The sequence below is a fragment of the Maylandia zebra genome, linkage group LG11, assembly GCF_041146795.1.
Source record: "Maylandia zebra isolate NMK-2024a linkage group LG11, Mzebra_GT3a, whole genome shotgun sequence".
Taxonomy (NCBI): domain Eukaryota; kingdom Metazoa; phylum Chordata; class Actinopteri; order Cichliformes; family Cichlidae; genus Maylandia; species Maylandia zebra.
The window spans coordinates 21625185-21641950 of record NC_135177.1 but is presented as its reverse complement, the minus strand read 5'-3'; the positions used below and the strand labels follow the sequence as shown (position 1 = coordinate 21641950).

General features: G+C 40.1%; 2 protein-coding genes and 1 long non-coding RNA gene across 3 annotated transcripts; all 3 read left to right on the top strand.

The window, feature by feature from the left end:
• The first annotated feature begins 23 nt into the window (after window positions 1-23).
• Window positions 24-2670, top strand: zgc:174935 (uncharacterized). Its single transcript, XM_004541321.4, has 4 exons — window positions 24-508; window positions 1751-1805; window positions 1941-2055; window positions 2162-2670. Exons 1-4 carry the CDS (start codon window positions 218-220, stop codon window positions 2541-2543), a joined length of 843 nt encoding a protein of 280 aa, XP_004541378.3. The 5' UTR covers window positions 24-217; the 3' UTR covers window positions 2544-2670.
• Window positions 2671-11826: 9156 nt separating this feature from the next.
• LOC143420948 (uncharacterized) lies at window positions 11827-12563 on the top strand. The gene is made up of 2 exons (XR_013100693.1): window positions 11827-11926; window positions 12028-12563. It is a non-coding gene; the product is annotated as an uncharacterized LOC143420948 (long non-coding RNA).
• A 2209-nt stretch (window positions 12564-14772) lies between these two features.
• msmp1 (microseminoprotein, prostate associated 1) lies at window positions 14773-16256 on the top strand. The gene is made up of 4 exons (XM_004541322.3): window positions 14773-14912; window positions 15008-15115; window positions 15613-15721; window positions 15838-16256. Exons 2-4 carry the CDS (start codon window positions 15010-15012, stop codon window positions 16010-16012), a joined length of 390 nt encoding a protein of 129 aa, XP_004541379.1. The 5' UTR covers window positions 14773-14912; window positions 15008-15009; the 3' UTR covers window positions 16013-16256.
• Window positions 16257-16766: the final 510 nt, after the last annotated feature.

Genomic DNA, 16766 nt, shown 5'->3' with positions numbered 1-16766 from the left:
CATGCTAGGAGAGGGCGTGTTTACTGACGAGCTCAGGAACAACCACAATGATTAAAGTCCAATCCAGGTAACAGCAGGTGACTCACTAATTCATTCACGGTGTTGCCAGGGTCACGCACAGAGCAACTTTGCTCGTGAACGTCGAAGAGGCCGCTCTGTAAGAAGATCCGCTCTTCACTTTCCACAGTAAAGGAAGGCTCTCAACGCCGGGCAAACAATGAAGTCATTTTTGCTACCTGCGACCATAGTGGTGTCGGTCGCTTTAGTGGGGATCATGAAACTGCGGAAAGGTGAGCACGAAAAATACGAGAAGCAGTTCAAGTTTCAGGATGTCAGACTGCGGGTTGCCTATGATGTGCTGGGAGAATATCAGAACGATAAGGCAGAGAAGCAGAACATGCTGGAAAAGGCCAGCACTGCGCATAAAGCGCTGGAGGAGGAGGTGAACGAGCTCCAGACCGACGGGGACAAGTCAAAGGGAGATGCGAAATCCTGCCAGGGAGACCTGGTGAGTAGAAATATTTATAATTATTAGGTTCACACAGTTGTATTCCTTTTGTTTCTTTGTAATTCTTACGGGTAGAGACAGCTAGTGTGACTCCCAAAACCCGTTCCACCTGTTGAGGAGCATAGGTGTACTCGGGTGCACTCAGAAAATCAGGCTTATCCGCCTGACAGTGGACTTTATGCCACCACTAAACTGAAGCTGATTTCCTACATTACTGTACAAAATATCAGTCTTTGACATCCAGCACCCCCGCTTTTGAAGATTAGGCTTAAAACTTGATAAAGTATATAGATGGATCCCGTAGCTATGCTGCAATGGGTTTGTGATTTCACTTCCCATGATGCACGTTTCTTCTTCACCACATTGCATCCAATTATTAATTAATATGAGTAACAGCGTACATGGTCGTTTGTATTGGCAAGTTCCTCATATGTAGGCTACGTAAATTTACTAATGATGCAGCACAGTGTTTTGATTTATAGCTTGTTTTGTCTTCGTGGTTTTTGAGGCCGTCTAATGGTTAATGCAAGAAGAAACACCTGTAAATTCTTCATCATGTGAACTGTTCTGGCTCAGTCATTTCTGATTTATGATATAACCCAATTCTAAATCTTTCTGCTGCAGCAGTAGTTTTGGCCTGTCTGCCTGTGGTTTCTTCCTGTTAAAAGGGAGATTTTCCTTTCCGCTGTCACCAAATGCTTACTCAGAGGTGTCATTTGATTGTTGGCTTGTTCTCTGTATTGTTACAGGGTCTGTGCCATATAATATAAAATGCCTTGATGTGATTGATGTTGTGATTTGGATCTAAAAAAAAATGATGATTTTTTTTGTTGTTAATTCAAACAATATATTATAGCCTCTGCTGTATATATTGCAGGCCCTATTGGGAAAGTTAGCATACTCCTTCACCCAAAGAAACAGTAGTGGATGGTGCTTTCAACTGTAAGAAAAACAGCATGTAGGCTAGTGCTTATGCTAGGTCTATAAATGCTATATATCTTCTACATGCCACATTACCAAATGGAAGTGCCTTTGCTGTGTAGCATCATTGTGCATGTGGCTGAGGAGAAAGCCAAGCGAGCCACTATTTTACTCCACTTTGGTTCTTGTGGGTTTTTTCTCTCCAAATCATTTATATTTACATACTTATCACATTCACATTCTGCAAACCATTTGTGCAAATTTGATCTCTGTGGTTTCACCAGTGCTTTGTGTTGCTGAGCTTTTTCTTTGCATTTGCAGAAGACAATAACAGATGAGGTGGCAGCAGCAAAGATACAGTTAAAAAGTCTGAAAGGTAAGTGATGGTTTATGAAGTCTAGTGAATGAAAGTAGTCGTGTAGTTGGAAGTAAAGAAAGTAAAGACTTTTTTGTATGTTTTACTAAGCTCATACTAGCTTCGAACCCATCTTGTAATTTATAACACTTACAGCTCACCAGGAAAAAGAGAAGACGAGCTGGACAACAGAAGAAGACACTCTGAAGCAGGAACTAGCAAAATACAGCTCAGCGTGCCAGTTCATAAAAACAGATATTGCAGAAGCTAGGTATGGTTACCTCTTTGATTAACATAAATCAGCAGAGCCTACTATTATATGTATTGTGATATTGATGCACATATTATATTTTTATTGTAATTTTTTCTGTTAAAAGAACTCTGTGTGGAATACAAGAGCAACCAAAAGCTGAAGCCCCCAAACAAGAAGAGGCAAAGGGCGAGGCCCCCAAACAAGAAGAGGCAAAGGGCGAGGCCCCCAAACAAGAGCAACCAAAGGCCGAGGCCCCCAAACAAGAGCAACCAAAGGCCGAGGCCCCCAAACAAGAAGAGGCAAAGGCCGAGGCCCCCAAACAAGAGCAACCAAAGGCCGAGGCCCCCAAACAAGAAGAGGCAAAGGCCGAGGCCCCCAAACAAGAGCAACCAAAGGCCGAGGCACCCAAACAAGAAGAGGCAAAGGCCGAGGCCCCCAAACAGGAGCAACCAAAGGCCGAGGCTCCCAAACAACAAGAGGCAAAGGCTGAGGCCCCCAAGGCTTAAAAGGCTAAAGGAATTGGACCCATAAGATCAGGCATGGATACTAGTATCCTGGACTTGGTCTAATTTGGTGTGTGATATACAAAGCCTTCCCTGTAAAAGAGTTTGTCTGGATGGGAGAATATGTTCATTTAAAACCCATATATATCTTTCTCCCCTCAGTCATGTCGCTGACCTGTTACTAGTTGTACTACTCACTCTTCCAGCCTCTTGTTTCCATCCCAACTTTTAATATTAACCTTGTTTAAGAGGAACAATGTTTATCTGCTCTGGTTTAGTTGAATTCATGGCACAAAAGTAATGCAAAACTGTAAACTAACTATGTTTTGACTGATTGGTTGTATGCATGTAATATCTTGTAAACAGTATGCTTGAGTTTAGGTTTAAAAAATTTAAATGAAAAAAAATGAAATGCATGTCTTTTGGCATTTTCAAACAGTAGGGGGAATATTTCTGTAATGTAAGTTCAAAGTCTGCACAGCAGTCTTTTTTAAAATTAAGTAGCAGAATAATTACACAGAAATGCACTAAGAGTTATTATAGTGCAAAAAATCCTCAATTATATATGCAGGGCACATTATTGTTCTTAGAAATGGAACATCATGATCATTTGTGTGTGAAATGGAGTACTGTGGCATGCTGCAAATTTTGGTATCAATCAATATTGCCAATACCAATAATGGTATCAATGCTTTTAGATTTATTACTTATAAAGGCAGCTTATGGAGGGAAGAGCCACGTGTCAAGACTTTTGAGATGAATCATCATAAGTTTGCAATTTCTGAACACATTTTAATGACCAGTAAATCAATGATTTTTACTTTCAACATCACACCTTTCAGCATTTCATGTTTAAAAAAAAAAAAAAAAAATTGGGATACCTGAAATGAAATGTACCAATCTCTAAAGCACTTTGAGTCAACTTCTCTTGTTTAAATGTGCTATAGGCTATAAATAAAACAGATGTGACAACACAAAAAGGTTCAGATATTTTTATATTGGGTGTTTGCGGAATATTTACATTTTTTAAAAAGTATTAATTTGACACAATCCAGTCGGCTACATACTGAACTAGAGGATAGAAACAAGGTATTGATCCTATCGCGCTAGTATTAATATGATACCACTACCAGCGCTGGTATCGATACTTGCTGTGCTTGCTTTATTTCCAGGCTTACTGACCGCTCAAAGTGCTATACACCACAAGTCACATACTCTTATACAGCACCTCATTCAACAAAGTTCAACCCCTGTATCTGCTTTACATCCACAACTAATTCAGAAAAAACAAGTAACCTAACATCTCTGGACTGTAGGAGGAATACAGAGTACCTACACAGGAGAACCATTAACCAGATTCAAGATTCAAGAGTCAAGATTCAAAGTGTTTATTGTCATGTGTACAGAAGAAATGGCATTTCTCTGTGCAATGAAATTCTTCCTTTGCTGTCCATACACAAATGCAAAGTTAGGTAGGGTTGATGGAACAAGATAAATAAGGATATGTTCATGGATGTTCAGGAGTCTGATAGCAGTGGAGAAGAAGGAGTTGTTGACTTGAGATGTTCTGGATTTCAGACTTCTAAACCTTCATCTCGAGGGCAGACGTGTGGTTTCTGGTGATCTTCTCCACAGTGGGTCAGTTGCTCTCCACAGTGCAGCTGTAGAAGCTGCTGAGGATCTTGACTGACATCCCAAATTTCCTCAGCTTCCTCAGGAAATACAGCCGCTGCTGAGCCTTCTTGACCAGCTGTGTAGTGTTCAGTGACCAGGTGAGGTCCTCAGTGATGTGGACACCCAGGTACCTAAAGCTGCTCACCCTCTCCACTTCACTCTCCTGGATAAACAGCGGCTGGTGAGGCCTCTTCTTCTTCCTCACGTCCACTATCATCTCCTTTGTTTTGTTAGTGTTGAGGGTGAGGTTGTTGTCCTCACACCATGACACCAGACAGGCCACCTCTCTCCTATAAGCCGCTTCATCCCCTCCAGTAATGCGACCGATCACTGCAGTGTCATCCGCGAACTTAAGTATGATGTTCTCTTTGTTGGAGGCGACACAGTCGTGACTGTACAGGGTGCAGAGGATGGGGCTGAGGACGCAACCCTGTGGAACTCCAGTGTTTGTAATAATGCTGACTGAAGTCCTGTTGCTGATCCTGACAGACTGAGGCCTGCCAGTCAAAAAGTTCTGTAGCCAGTCGCAGAGGGTGGGGTGCAGGCTGAGTGCAGACAGTTGCTGATGAGTTCGTAAGGGATGACCGTGTTGAAGGCGGAGCTATAGTCAGCAAAGACTACCCTGATATTTCTCTTAATATCACCACTCTCTCAAAACACTTTGCAATGATTCGAGTAAGTGCAACTGGTCATTTAGTCATTTAGGCAGGTGGCGGGGCTTTTCTTGGGGTGAGGGATGATAGTTGTGGTCTTGAAGCATGTGGGAACGATGCTCTGACTGAGGGAAAGGTCAAAGATGGAGGTGAGAACATCAGCCAGCTCATTCACATGCTCTAAGGGCCCTTCCAGGGATGTTGTCTGGTCCTGATGCTTTGCGGGGGTTGATCTTCCTCAGGATTTTGTGCACTTGGTCTATTGAGACCGCTGGCGGGGGAGACAGTCGGGTAATCTGGGGTTTCTGGGAGGTCTGGAGGGTCTGGGAGATCTGGGAGGTCTGGGAGGTCTCAAAGCGGGTGTAAAACAGGTTGAGATCATCCATCAGCCTGCGTGCAGAGTTGATGGTGTTGGTGGTGGCCCTATACTCTGTGATATGCTGCAGGTCTTGCCACATCCGCCCGGGGCCAGCAGAAGAATGGAAGCCATCCAGCTGCTCTCTCTACTGCCTCTTAGCTGCTGTAATGGCTTTCCTCAGTCCGTACTACGAAGCTTTGTGCTCCATCTCATTGCCTGATCTGAATGCAGCATCCTCCACTTTGATCCAGGGCTTCTGGTTGAGGAACTTTCTGATTTGTGTGGTGGGCACAATATTGTCAACACAGGTGCTGATGTACCCAGTCACATATTCAGCATAGTCCTGTATGTTGACAGAACAGTTCTCCTTAGTGGCTGCAGTTTGAAACACATCCCAATCTGTTTGAGCAAAACAGTCCTGCAAGATGCTCTCAGTTTCTGGGGTTCTCTGGGGATCAAACCAGGAACCTTATTGCTGTGGGAGGACACTGCTGTTGTTTTAAGCCGACAAAATTCTTCCTTAGTAGATTAAAAAACACTGTGGGCCACCACCAATCACAATTTTATCCTGATCCCTATCAGTATCCTTTAAAATACCACCAATACATTTCAATCAGATACATTTTTTACAGCAAAGGTGCACATTATAGGTTAGCTATTTATAGCACCAAATCACAACAACAGTTGCCTCAACCAGCACATTATAGTAAGGTAAAGACCCTACAATAACACAGAGAAAGCCAACGTAATAACATTTTTCAAAACAATGAAATCGTACAATTTATATCCATGAGTCCATGAAATATTTGAAACATCTAATAGTTGGATTAACACCATTCTGATATGGTGTTAAATGTCATTATGAGCATCAAGAAGAAATACTTTTTGTTCAGAAATGATCTTTTAGTTTCTGATTGCCACCCAGCTGCAAAGAACCTTTGTGTGATTTTTGGCAGTGCTTCTATGCAAAGTAAATTCCTCAGTAAGCTGGAGGCTTACCACCCTTCACGTGACTTTGAGAGAGTAATTCAAACCTTTAATACTGCTTGATTAGACTGTTGTAATTCTCTCATTGTTGGGTTTGATCTAGGGTTGCCAACTCCCTGAAAAATAAATAAGGGACACCTCGTGGCCAGGGCCGGGCAACCCAGTTGTCTTCACCCTTCCCAGTGTGGTAGCTCTTTTTTTTGTGTGTGAAATTATTTTTTTAACCATTTGACTTGAATTTGATTTAAGCAGATGCATATTCTTTGTGATATGACCATATGGGAAACAAATGATCATTTAGCCATTTATTTTTAGCTCAAAATGACAACATTAACACAGTAAAACAGGTCTCTTTCTTAAACAGAAGCCTGTCATGCTTAACTTTTGAGAATATAAGTAAATCTTTCTTTAAAAGAACTCTGTCCTGCTTAACTTAAAATTATATAAATTAATAGAAAGCAATACAACAAAAATATTCTTGTAACAGTGCACATATAGTGCATTTAGTACAATTGGCTTCAGTTGAGGTATTATTTCAGCTTTTCTAATGCTAATCAGCTGCTCCTGTTTGTAAACCCACTTGTTCCCATGATTACGCATCTTAACTCATCATCATTATTAATCTATGTATTACTTTTATGTATTAGTCATCTATTTGTTGTAATCATCTATCCTTGCAGTTGTTTATTACACAAAATAAGTTATATTATCACACTTCTGGCCACATAGCGCTGATATTCACTGCACATGCCCATATTAACCTTAACCAGAGGGTTTAAAAAACAAACCAGTGTTTACATACCATATCTGCTTCTGCCTTGGCCTGGTGGACAAGAAATTGGTTAAGGGTTCCCCGAGCTTTCACGCCCCTCATGTTCTTCATGTGCCCACCACTAGAAGCATGCCTATGGAAAAAAGTGCTCCGGCACAGTGCAGTGCGCTTTATAGGTGTTATCGTGCATTTTCCCAGCCCAGTGTTTTCCTTTTCCCATTCCTCCCTGTACTTTCGCAGCCTTTTTTTTCTTTCTCTGGGCGAACAAATATTGCTGCTCTAATGCTGGGCTTACACTGTGCGATTTTTGGCCCATTTTGAGACGATTTTTGAGTCATGCGACCGATTTGGTGATCGGCCCGATTTTGGTCTTCATCGTGCGTCGTGTAGTATACATGGGGTAACGAGAAGCGATTAACACCTCGAGCAGCTCCCGATCATCAATCGCTCGTGAGCCGCTCACACTGCTCACGCGCAAACAGGTAAACGTCGGTGAAAAAGACGGAGCAGCACGGCTGTGCAGCGTGTGATCTGGACACAAGCGATGGAGGCACAACTTGTAGAACTTTGGAAAGCTCATCCGAGCCTTTTCGATGTGGCCTCACAAAATTATCACGACCACAACAACCGTTAAAATAGTTGGATTTACATTGCTGCTTAATCACAGCTGCCTGATCAATGTTTTTCATTAGCAATTTGGCAAAGTTGATGGTGGTGGTGTGTCTGTGTGAGTGAGTGAAAGACAGAGAGAGCGAGCGACAGATTTTCTGTTATAACCTTCATTTTATGGAGGCACAGTGTGAGCACTCAGGTCGCATCAGAGCATCGGGCGGTATAGTGTGAGACCCTGCATCGTGACCTACCAACTTCTAACCCCTGCGAGTCAATCGTGCAGTTTGAGCAGGAGCTGAATAACGTGACTGAAAAAATCGCACAGTGTCTGCCCAGCTTTAGGTGTACTGTCGTCCGAGACTTGCACCGCAGTGTCGGCGTTTGTTTCCCTGTTGGCCATGCTTCTTGTTGTGGTCATCTGTTGTCTTCCGGTATTTTCTCCGTAAGCGACCTTTCCTCGACCAATGAGATGAGCGGTAATCTGAATTGTCATACTCGAATTGTCAAAAGTGTGCTGTCAGCTCATTGGTCACAAAGCAGGAGAGGGGCTGGGAATTATGTTTTCAAACAAAGCGTTAATTCCATTAACATTTATAGACTACTTTTGATTCTCACTGTATTACGGGACAAAGTGCGTCCCTTATTAGCTCAATACGGGACGTGTACTTTTGTTTCTAAATACGGGACGATTCCGTTTTTTAAGGGACGGTTGGCAACCCTAGTTTGATCCGTTGTCACTTGTTGGCTGTGGGCTGTATAAAATGCTTGCCTTCTGGTAGGAAAAATAGGACGTGATCATGTCACACCTGTACTGGCATCTTTACATTCCAGGATCCAGTTTAAAAATGAACTTACTTGCTTTTAAGAGTTTGAATGGCCTGGCACCACGCTACTTAACTGAGCTTTTACAGTCCTACACTGCTGCCAAAGCACTGAGGCCTACAAACCATGCAAAATCAGTCTTATGTATGGTGCTTTATAATGCATATAGTGTATTTATTGGTGATTTAATTATTTTTTTTATTGGATATTTAGCATAACCTGTGTAGCACTTTTGTAAAATACAGTATAGAGATAAACTTTGACTTGACTTGCAGCAGGTGCACTTAGTAAACTAGTCCCTGAGTTTCTCTGTACCTAAAAGTGTAAAGCAGAGCTAAAGTTTTTTGTTTGTTTGTTTGTTTTTTAGACAACAACAAAAAAACAAGTGTCTGAAAGCATTAATGAAAAATCAATATATGTAACATTTCTCACAGCTTTGCTAAAGAGTGCAAACAGATGGTGACCTTCCTCTCACTCTCCCTGCCATAAAGTAATTTATATTAGTTGGCCGAGAACACATTGCACACAATAGTTAAGGCGTGGGACTTGTAAGGCGCATGGTTGTGAAATACTGTTCCTGCCCACTAACCTGTATCCTGGTTGCACAGGTAATAGTTTATGCATGCAAACACAAACAGAATGAGAAAGAACAATGAACCAGTCAGACAGTGTTTTTATGTATTGAATAATGCTGCTGTCCTCCATTCTGCTCCTTCGTGAAGGCGTTTGTGTGTCGGTTTCATATTTGACTGCATGTAAATATAAGCTGGCGGAAAAAAAACTAAATGCTGCACAACTAAAATAAAAATGGAAAGCATCTTCCACTTTTGCTTTCACTGTGAACCTATTAACCGTATGTACATCTGATTTGTGTCTTGGACGCTGTGTTCTGGCCTTTAGTTTGGATCACTTTTATTAATTTATTTTCCTCTGTTAGATAACTCCTCCACGTCCAGCGCTGAAAACACAGAGATATTGAATAACCACTGTTAACCTTGTCTGCCTCGCTCCTTTTTAGTGACCCTGCCTCTGCGTCAGTATGTGTGTGCATGAGAGAGAGAGAGAAAGAGCGAGCATAATTAACTGACCAATCGCAGAACCCAGAGCTTTGATGCATCACTCTATATAAACTTCAGTCTGTTATTCTTGTGAAGCTTCGGCTGTACAGCTTGTGTTCTGGTCGATCGTACAGTGTCATTATTTGTGTGTCCTCCATCAGTCCACAGTTGCTCTATCTAATTGTTAATTTTAGGTGTATATATTAATATAACATGAATATTACATAGGGTTATTCATAGCATATATATTAAACGATATATAACATGAGCTACAGGGGGTAGAAATGACTGCATGAACACATATACGTTTGAAATGAAGAGTTGATTGACTGAAAGTCTTACTCAGAGATGAGAACATTTAAGGGTGTCTGTCTGTCGGGTTCAGCATTCATGAATTGACTTTATTATTAAAGGGTTGTTTTTTTTTAAAGCATTTTATCCTTTAACTAGAAACTTAACCAGAGCAGAGAGAAGACAAGAGGTGAAGAGACAGGTGTAAAATGACATGTGACAGAAGTCCTCACTTGGTGTCAAATCAGGGACGTAGCAGCTCAATCCTACAGAAGGTCTGCTATTCCTTTAGATTTGTTAAGCAGTTGCACAGAAGTGATTATATATGAGATCAGTCCCATTAAATTTAATCATGACTGCATGTAACAATCGGTTACTGCATGATCAGGTTTACAAAATCACTTCATTGGTTGTAATTTGTGTTTAAAGTGATTTACTGTTAGTGATGTTATCTGCCCCTTTTTATAAAAGCACAGAATCAGCACGTTTTCACACTCTTGTGATCCTTTTTCTGTCGGACTAAGACAAGCTGCAAGCAATGTCTTAGTTCTGCAATCTTATCAGCAACACAGCAAAACTAATACTTCAGCTAAACTGAAACCTCTTTCAGATTAACTTAAATTAACTCTTAATCCTTAAACATGTTATTAGAAAACAGAAAAACTTGGACTAAACTAAAGGGATGTAATTTTCCTCTTAGGTCTTTGAGATGAGGGCACTATAAAAAGGCTTTCAAGCAAACTCTTTTGTCTTTAGTAATGCAAAGGATGTTAGTTGTTTTGTTAAATCTCATGCAATTCATTTTTAAAATCACTTTCCTCTGTATCACCCTGTCATCTCTCACTCTGCTTCACACTGCCAGACATCTGCTGGAGATTAAAACACTCCCCCAGGCTCACAATTAGGCAATCGAGGGGCTATCATTCCGCCCCAATAGGCTGACAAGGTCGGCGTCATACCAGGAGAGGATACAGAGGCGGCAGCAAGGGACATTTAATCTGACTGATGTCATAAACGTAAACTGTAGTGTGTGATTTGATGTGTATGAGCAGAAATGTACAATTAAGAATGCACCTGTGTTAAAAAAAATAGCCAGATTCTCTGTAGGCGATGACGCTGTTTTATGTTTAGCGCAAAAATATGTTAGAGTCGTCGAACACAAAGTGGAAGTTATAACAAACCACCCTGACATTCAGAGGTCACACTGACAGCTGGAGGTCACTGAGATTTTAGAGTCAATCCTCAGTCTGCCTCAATGTCACAAGTCTAGCAGAACCGGTTAAACTTTACAGTCATTCTCACGTTAAAATAAAAATATCAAGCAATTGAAAACATAACAGAGCTATTTAATGAATGTCGATCCATGGACACTAAACAGTGTTCACATTTTGAAGTAAAAGTCAACTTTTTGCCTTTGAATTGATGTGGAGTTTGAAATTAAGGTAATATTGTTTAAAGTTCTGCTTAACACAATAAAATTGGGTATTTCTCAGACAAAAAATTACCTTGTACTGCTTTCACATTTAGATGCTCTCGATTGTTGTAATAATGATGGAAAACATATTTAAAAGGATTTTATTTTCCTCCTGTAACCATGTTCAATGCAAACAAACATAATTTAGAAGTTTTATTTGTTTTAAATATATTTATATTTTTAAAGATAATCTTAGATACGACCTGTGACTTTACTGAAATGACCGTCACATTCACTCTTGTCCTCCCTACAGGCAATAACTGAGTGTTATTTGACTCTGCACTCATGTCAGTGTGTGTGTGTGTGTGTGTGTGTGTGTGTGTGTGTGTGTGTGTGTGTGTGTGTGTGTGTGTGTGTACTCACAGTGGGATGAACATTACATCTATTGATCCAGCTAATGTGGGGAGGAAAGACTGCAGGCCACAGCAGCTGATCAATATACCTTTAATTACATGGGACACAGAGTGTGTGTTACTGAAAGAGTGGATGTTGGTGGTCCCCCCCCCCCCCCAAAATCAAGGGACTGCATATATATAAATGCTGTCCCACTGGGGACAGGCTCACAGACTCACACACATTCGTCAACATTTTTATTATTTTTCTACTTTTTATTAATCAGCATGCCAGTTTTGCGAAGGACCTGCTGATGGGATGCTGGGACTCCACCTGCGCATAGAGAGAATGAGTGAGTATCTTTATTTTTGTTTGTTTCATTGCTATCAAGAGTGTTTCTTTATGTAGATCATTCCTCTTCTCTTGCCTTTGCACCAACTGTATTTCCTGAAGCTAACAGACGCTGATCTCAAATGCCAACACGATCTCTGGCTCCCTCGCCCTCTGGGCCTCTGGTCTGTCTTTTTCTTTCTGGAGAAGGTTGTTCAAGTCAGTATTAGTTAAATTCAGCTCAACAATCTGACTGATTATGCGATGTTTGTCACTTCCTAATTTTTTTTTTACCTCACTGCCTCATGTTTCTTTTGTGCAACAGGTTTTTCCAGCCTGCAGGATTCTTCCTGGTTTGCCAGAAGCTGTGTGATATGTTTGATATTCGGTTGTTCTTGTGCTTTATAATGTCAACTAAATATCAGACATATTCCTACAGAGTCCGGCACTGACTTCTGACCTTGCTTCATCCCTGAAAAAAGGCCTGTGTGACGTGAGACGTTCTGCAAAATAAATATGGCGCCAATGGAAATCTTTACAAGTACATGATTGCAATTCTTAAATAGCAAATTTTTAAAATATATACGTAAATGATTAAGCTTGAGAATGATCTCTTTATACTCTGAATGACGCAAATAAAAAAAATGAGTGAATATCGGCTTCAGCTGTCTGTCCACTCTTTCTCTCAAACACACACAGGCATGTACACAAGTACACAATTACAATCTTGTTACAAACAGCTGACACAGTAAAGACGTGCATTGTTTGGTTTTTTTTTGTTTGTTTTCTCTTTAAACGAGGATCTGACTGCATGGAAACATCCTGCTTCATGAGCAAATAGGCGTTGCTGTCAGTGTTTGTCTTACCAGAGAAGAAGTCAGGTCTTTCACGTCCTCCTCTTTATTCTTCCAATCATTTATTTATTTATTTTTTACATTTCAACAATTGAAAAAAAAATTAAACAAAATATAAGGACTTTAGGTAATATTCTGGTTCCCCATCTGCTCTCCTGGAGATTTTCTTTTCCCATTTTTTTCTGGTAGGAATGCAAAATGCGAAATTTTATTTTATTTAATGTCTGACTATTAAGTATCTTTTCCCATAAAATGGAATAGAATAGCCTTTATTGTCGTTGTACATAGTATTATCATGCAATTTGACTTCAACAAAGAGTCCACCCACTGCATTCCTCAAAGGACATTTTATTATGCAATATCTTATATGAATAGGCTGGAAGGAATGTGTCAAATGCAAAACTGGTGGAGCCGGTAGGAAAGATGGTTATCTCCTATTTTCATTCTTTCTTTTTTAATTTCTTTTTATATTTTGCAGGTTTTCAATTAGATAATGGACGTGCTCCCTATGAACGAATCATACCGTACTTTGTGATTATTGCTCCCTTCAATTTTTTTAAAGGTAGACTTAACAAACTGACAAACACAATAAAGCAGAGCCCTCGCCCATAACGACCAGCAGAAAAGTTGTTGGATGATAAGTCTATGATGAGACAGTGCACAAAAATTCCAGTCCACTGTGATCAACTGTCACCAATCCCTCAATAAAGTCATGTAAGCTAAATGTCAGTTTTTCCAGTGTGAGAATTCCCATTAACTCAGCATAGCAGTACTTTGCTGTGGGTGCATTCCTGGGACAGGTTTAATAAAATGATTTTCTCTATGACAAACAGAGCTAACACCTCTGTTTACTTTTATTTAAGTACGTGTAAGTGTATTACAATGGATTACATTGACTCTAACTGTTTGTTTTTTTGAACAAAACTTTTCTGACATCAAGACAGATTAGTTCTTATATAGCTCTAACACTCACTCACACACGTACACTGTTCCTATGCTTCAAATCAAATATGACTAGCCAATGGCCGATCAGATGAACGAGGGTTAAAAAAAATCGCAGTGTGTGTGTGCGCGCGCGCATGTGTGTGCGTGTGTGTGTGTGTGAGTGTGTGTGTGTGTCTGTGTGTGTGTGTGTGCACATATGAGCTTATGCTATCACAGGATTCAAGGTGGCTTCTTCAAACACAACCCACAACAAAGAAGAAAAAACATAATGAGCTCAAATTTAATCAGGCGGCCTTCAGATATTGTTAGATGTTGCGTTGTCTCTTGTGTTCCTAAAATAAACCCCACAATGACGCACGCCACACATGAAGAGACTTTTATAAGAAAAATTAGATAAAGTTCACTGAATCATTTGAAATCCTATTTGGACTAATGTTGTTCCCATGATGATTCATTAATTAAAGGACATGAAATTGAATAAAGCAAGTGACATGCTTCAGTGACTTTTAAAATTAGTCATTTGTAAGCAAAAGACAATCAGCCAAGATCTCTGTTTGAAGGCTAAAATATGATATCAGTCCTTAACTATAAAGAAACAAACCTGTCCTTTCATATTACTTCTTTAGCAGCGGGGTCAAAGGTTTATGTTTTTGCTCATGCACACGCATGTAGCTGCTCGTATGTTAGACAATAGTCCAGAGCCTGGTTGTCCTATATAGGGTGTCATCAGCACGATCTACAGATAGAGTCAAATGGCACCCCATGAAACAAATGTTATCTGAAAGAGTGCACACTGTATACTCATGGGCACTGTCTGCAAAGCAGTGCAAGGGGGAATGACAAACACTGCAACAAATGTGCTTGTTGTGTGTGCATATAATGTGTGTGTGGTGTATATGTGCCGTAAACATCTGCTGGTAATTAATGAGTGGGAGGTTTGTGGACACATGGCAACAAAGAAAGTAGAAAGTGAGTGTGTTCTGATAAAAAAAAAGGGGGGGGGGGGGGGTTGGGGGGAACGTGCTGCTGCGGTATAAATAGAGAGAGACCAGGAGGAGAGAGTGCATCAGTTCAGGAGGGGCACTGAGGAGGAGACGGAGGAAGAAGCAAGAAGAGGGTGGATGACAGAAGGAGGACGCGCAGAGGAGACCTGAGAGACAATACAGCATCAGAACATTTTTATACACAGTGCTGGAAACTTCAACCCGAGTGAGAGCATCAACCTGAGTACTGAGTTGATGAACCTGAGTCAGACTGATGTGTTCATGGTGTTTCTTTAACCTTTGCACTTCTTCTATTTTCAGAAATGGCAAACACAGCAAGTATGCTCCTGGCTCTACTGTCTTTCCTGAGTGCCACTGTTCCATGCTTTTCTGTGTACAGCAGTGGCGAATGCTTCTTCAACACTAAAGGTATCATATATCCTACATTATGTAATTAGACACTTTTTCTTTTTTCTTTTTTTTTTGGTGCTCATACCTAATGTTTTCTGAATGTCTCCATCCACTTAGTCTGTGTGCTGTGGTTGCTCATCAGATGCACATTTTATAACAGGATTGGTTCAAAAGCTTCAGATGCATACTAATGTAATAAGCTACAAAGTATGAAGAGGTTGCAGTTTTCTTTACACAAACATTCAGAGCATCTATACCTGAGAGAAGGTAATTCAGTGAAGTGCAGGAGGGAAAAAGCTGCATTTAAAGTGGTTTTATAGCATTTTTTTTGTTCTTGTGTAGTTAACTTCTAAAACTGCAAAAAAAAAGTATTTAGCCATTTTTTTAAATATAATTTAATTCTGTGATGAACATTTTTAATATATATACTTATTCTCGTAAATTTTGAATGTAACGGCATGGAATGAGTTTTATTTAATCTTCATCTTCTCTTTCTCATGTTTGTCATTTTTAAGGGACCTGTGAACACATGGGACAGATGTACGGGATAGGAGAAAGCTGGATCACCAGTGACTGCTACCAGTGTGTTTGCATGGAGCCTTTTGGAGTGGGATGCTGTGACCAGTGAGTTTCCTTACACACACACACACACACACACACACACACACACACACACACCAACAAGCACAGACTGTATTTTGATGTGGCTAAACATAACTAAACACTAATCTTTCCTGCAGTGGATCTCAGCCTGTGGACTATCCAGATTGGTGCGAGGTCATCCGTAAGCCAGATTCTTGCACCAGCGTTGCAGTGATGAAAGTCAATCACAAACTGCCGTGCCTCTGGGGACAAGGCCGTCTCAGGACAGCTGCAGGGCAGCCGTGGAAATCTGACAACGATCCCTTATTTTGAATTCAGCAAATAAAACCAAAGATAACAATAGATAAAATGTGATACTTATTAAGAATAACTAAATAAATTATTGGTTTTAGTTTATCATAAACTAGTCAATTTTACACAAAAAAGCAATTACCTCCATATCTGTTTCGCCGTATTATATTAATAATTATATTTGTCATTTTAATATTTTGACGTTTGTTATTGAACTGTCACTTTAAATGTGTTACATGTGTCTGGTTCACCTTTTAAGATCAAATAAAATCTACAATATATCTGATTTATGGCTTTTTCAAATTTGTTACTGTGTCATTATTTTATATAAATATATTTCTTTGTTATTTTTCAAACACTTAACTGTAACCATAGTGTTTATAAACTGCACAATGGCTTCTCTAGCTTTCTAACTGGTATTTAGAGCAAAAGTCGGCAACTGAAGAGAGGTCAGTGTTTTGAAAATATAAAGGATCGCAATGGTTATTTCCACACTTATTCCAGCATTTTATATTTAATTTATTTATTGATTCAAATTCCTAATTTTCTAAGGTACGGTATGGTTGTGGTGTAGAAACAGCTAATGGGAGTCATTATATTTGTGCTTCTATGATCACTGTGGGTCAAGACGAGACACTCTCTGTATATATGCACAGCTAATTTTTTTTTCTTTTATTCTAAATTTTTATCAGATAGTGTTTAAAGTTTTCGAGAGTGAAACGCAGTTTTCGAACTTTTATTTTGAAAGCGCGGCGCATAGTTATGACGACACAGT

Coding starts and splice junctions, on each gene's coding strand:
- zgc:174935 (XM_004541321.4), top strand. CDS start 218: ATGAAGTCATTTTTGCTACCTGCGACCATAGTGGTGTCGGTCGCTTTA. Junction 509..1,750: donor AATCCTGCCAGGGAGACCTG/GTGAGTAGAAAT, acceptor TTGCATTTGCAG/AAGACAATAACAGATGAGGT. Junction 2,056..2,161: donor ACAGATATTGCAGAAGCTAG/GTATGGTTACCT, acceptor TTCTGTTAAAAG/AACTCTGTGTGGAATACAAG.
- msmp1 (XM_004541322.3), top strand. CDS start 15,010: ATGGCAAACACAGCAAGTATGCTCCTGGCTCTACTGTCTTTCCTGAGT. Junction 15,116..15,612: donor ATGCTTCTTCAACACTAAAG/GTATCATATATC, acceptor GTCATTTTTAAG/GGACCTGTGAACACATGGGA. Junction 15,722..15,837: donor GGAGTGGGATGCTGTGACCA/GTGAGTTTCCTT, acceptor TCTTTCCTGCAG/TGGATCTCAGCCTGTGGACT.